At 42.7% G+C, this 3,457-nt stretch overlaps 1 protein-coding gene across 1 annotated transcript in view; it reads right to left on the minus strand.

Moving 5' to 3' along the window:
* Nucleotides 1–2,318: 2,318 nt before the first annotated feature.
* The window catches only part of Hspd1 (heat shock protein family D (Hsp60) member 1), a 10,946-nt gene continuing 9,807 nt past the window's right edge, over nt 2,319–3,457 (minus strand). The window contains exon 14 of the mRNA XM_031368980.1: nt 2,319–2,345. Coding sequence (XP_031224840.1) covers nt 2,319–2,345 — 27 coding nt within the window. The remainder of the gene's footprint in view (nt 2,346–3,457) is intronic.

Below are 3,457 nucleotides of genomic sequence, written 5' to 3' on the forward strand. Positions count from 1 at the left end.
GGTGCTTTGCACTGTGTGTCAAAATTTTGTCTGCCACTGTAGGCAACAGATCAGTAAGTAGTTATGTGTCTCCAGCACCACACAGGGCATTTTCTATTTATTGTGCATATTTACTTTCAATAATATTCTAAACTGATTTTAAAAACAAAACAAATCAGTGTAAGGGTTGAAGTCATGACTTAATAAAGTTAAATTGTTTATTTTTGTATAGTGACTTTGGTTATTTAAATCTTTTTGTTTTTTGTTTGGTTTTTCATGATAAAGTGTCTCTGTGTAATATCCCTGGCTGCCTTGGAACTCACTCTGTAGACCAGGCTGGCCTCTAACTCACAGAGATCCTCCTGCCTCTGCCTCTCCAGTACTGGGATTAAAAGCATTTCAGCCATCACCACCAGCAGCTGTTGTTTAAATCTTTTCTTATTGTTTTAATGTGTATTTGGACAGATGGCCTAGTTTGCTTCCTTGTGCAAATGCAAAATGAGCAAAAGCACTTGTGAGAAGTGTGTTTATTTCGGGTGGTGGTTCACCGTTTATCACAGAGGGAAGCCAGGGCAGGAGCTAAAGCAGAGACTGGGAGAATGGGCTTTCTGGCTTGTTGCCTGTCTAGTGTTCAGTTAGCTTCTTACACACTGCAGACCTACCTGCTCAGGGATGTTGTAGGCCACACAGTAGCTTGGGCCTTCTACATCAGTTAGCAGTCAGGATGTCTCACAGATGTACCCCTAGGCCAGTCAAGACGACAGCAGTTCTTTCATACTCCCTCATCCCAGGTGACTAGTTATGTGTGAAGTTGACAGCTTCAGCAACTGTAACAACAGAAGTACAGTACTATAGAACTTGATGTCTTACAAATACTTTCAGGGGTGCAGCAGTCATCCTCGATTTGATCCTCAGCACTGCCAAAACAAGGGAAAAGCCTTCCATAGAGACAAAGAAATCTGAACTAAATGCATTCTTCCTTTACTCAGTATTCTCTCCCTTCCTTTCACTCTACAACCCAATCACCTCTTCATAACAAACTTCTAGTCATGGCGCTCTCAGCTGTAATTGGTACTTGTGTGAATTTGCTCCATAGTCTGTTTAATCACTTCCTCTCAGGCACTGGCTGTTTGGTTCTGAGGCGCTCATGCTTGTCTGCACACCTGGGCTTTAGTTGTACTTTTAACAAGTGAAACAGGATCTTCCCACTTGCAGGTAAGGCACACATGGCCAGAGCAAAGTGACCTGCCTATAATTGTGCCCCTTGCATTTGATTTGGGTTGTGGTATTTGATCTAGTGTTAATGGGGTGTCATTAACCCAGGCTGGCCTAGAAGTCACTATGTGGCATGGGAGATGCTCTCATTACTGAGGCTCTTGGCCATCTTCCTAAATGCTACAATTGTAAGTTTGAGCTGCCATACCTGTTTTGCATGTGTCTGTGTATTTAGGTACATGTATGCATATGGTGGTCTTTAGTTGACCCTGGGTGTGTTCCTTGATGGCTCTTCATGCTATTATAGCAATCTCTCCCTGAACCTGGAGCTCACTGATTCTGGATAGTCGAGCTACATGGGATGTCCTGGGTGGGATACCTGTCTCTGTCTCTCAAGTGCTGGGATTCCAGATGTTGCCGTCCATCTGACTTTTTACAGGGATGCCAGAGATCCAAAAACTACTGGTCCTCATACATGTACAGCCAGCACTTTATCCTTTGAGCCATCATCCTTGCTCTGGGGAGAGGGGCTGCATAACACTGATACCACATCCTACTCTATTTTGCTAATATGTTGTCAAATTGCCTTCAACAGTTGTTTACTTGTGGATTTGTGCCACTTTTCATCAGAGTATCTTCTTTGTGCCATGAGTGGTAGGTAGTTCATGCAGGGTTTTGAGAGTGACTCAAGTGTTCTAAGTGGGACCTCTACATTACCCCCTAAGGCTTCAGGGGACATTTTGTGAGGAATAGTGGAAAGACTGTGAACTGAGAGATAATGAGGAGTGCTGGAGGAACATCTGGACAAGACATGGCTTCTGCACTCAGAACTTAAGCTGCACAAGGTGGAAGGACGTCCACGTTCCATTACAGATGGGAGAGGGGCTCCTGAGAGCCTACCCCTTCCTACCAGACCATTGGCAATTAATGCTTGCTTAGAGAGGGAGGGAGTCATTTTTTTTTTTCACTATGTACTCACTGGTATGTTGCTCACGATCCAATAAAAAAATAAAAATAAGTAAAAACTCAAGCCATGCGCATACAAGCAACCTTAAACTATCAAAACAGACAATACCCAGAACTTACATAGATGATTTCATGGGAATGAGAGGGTAATACATGTGTCAGGGTGGGTTGTCCTCTTTGTTAACCTAATTAAGAAAAAAATCCCAATGCATGCTGAGAGGTTTGTCTCCTAGTTAGTTGTAAAGCCTTTCAAGTTGGTTTCCTGTTGTTTCATTTTCTTTCCAAGACAGGATTTCTCTGTGTAGCCCTGGCTGTCCTGGGATTCACTCTACAGACCATGCTGGCTTTAAACTCGAGATCTGCCTCCCCAGTGGTGGGATGAAAGGCATATACCACCACATCCAGCTAATAAAGTTTAATAATTAAAGCTAGGCAACAGTAGCACAAATCTTCAATCCAGTACTTGGGAAACAGAGATAGGGAGATCTCTAAGTTTGAGGCCAGCATGGTCTACCATCAGCATGATAGCCACGGGTAGAGGGCGAAAAAAGCCCACCCAAAGCAAAAATCAAAAAACCTCTCAGCACTTGTTACTTTAACCAGACTGTACCTGCAGCTGTGAGGTCAGGCCAGTTACTGTGGAGGGGTTTCGGACCCACCCACATCTACCTGGGCTCTCTGCCAGTGAAAACACTCCATTGATTTTTTTTTTTCCAGACAAAACAGTGTACATCAAGGTTCCTTTCCTCTTGGTTACTCATTTTTGAAGTAGATGCAAGTACATTTCCACAGCTAAAATAACTACAGAATTAATGTTTGTTCTCCCCTTTCATTTCTGGCTTATTTGTCCTATTCTGGAAATTTCCATCCTTTATTCGCATAAACAATTTGTGGAAATACAACCAGCTCTTGCTTTCACAGAATGGCCAATGGATTACAGAACGCTAAGTTGTCCATGAAATCTTTTTACACTTTTTACTATGGCATAAACTTCAAAATGGTGAGGAAAGACTACACTCCCCGTTATGATCACTTCTCAATACTCCCCCCAAATCAGTCAAGCTTACTAGTGTTCGCCTTCTGTAAAAATTCATGAGGCAATAATCCCATCTCCAAGGAAAAGCAAGGGACTAAAGAATACAGGTGGACTGTTTCTACACACCCAACTGTGCTCCCCTGATTGGCTTTTATTTCTCCCATCGAGACCACGGAAAGGGTAACACAACCAGGAACTTTAAACAAAATTTTATTACACAAAGGTTGTCACATAATTGGATACTTCTCTACTTTATACACA

This window comes from Mastomys coucha, unplaced genomic scaffold (genome assembly GCF_008632895.1).
Source record: "Mastomys coucha isolate ucsf_1 unplaced genomic scaffold, UCSF_Mcou_1 pScaffold14, whole genome shotgun sequence".
Lineage (NCBI taxonomy): Eukaryota > Metazoa > Chordata > Mammalia > Rodentia > Muridae > Mastomys > Mastomys coucha.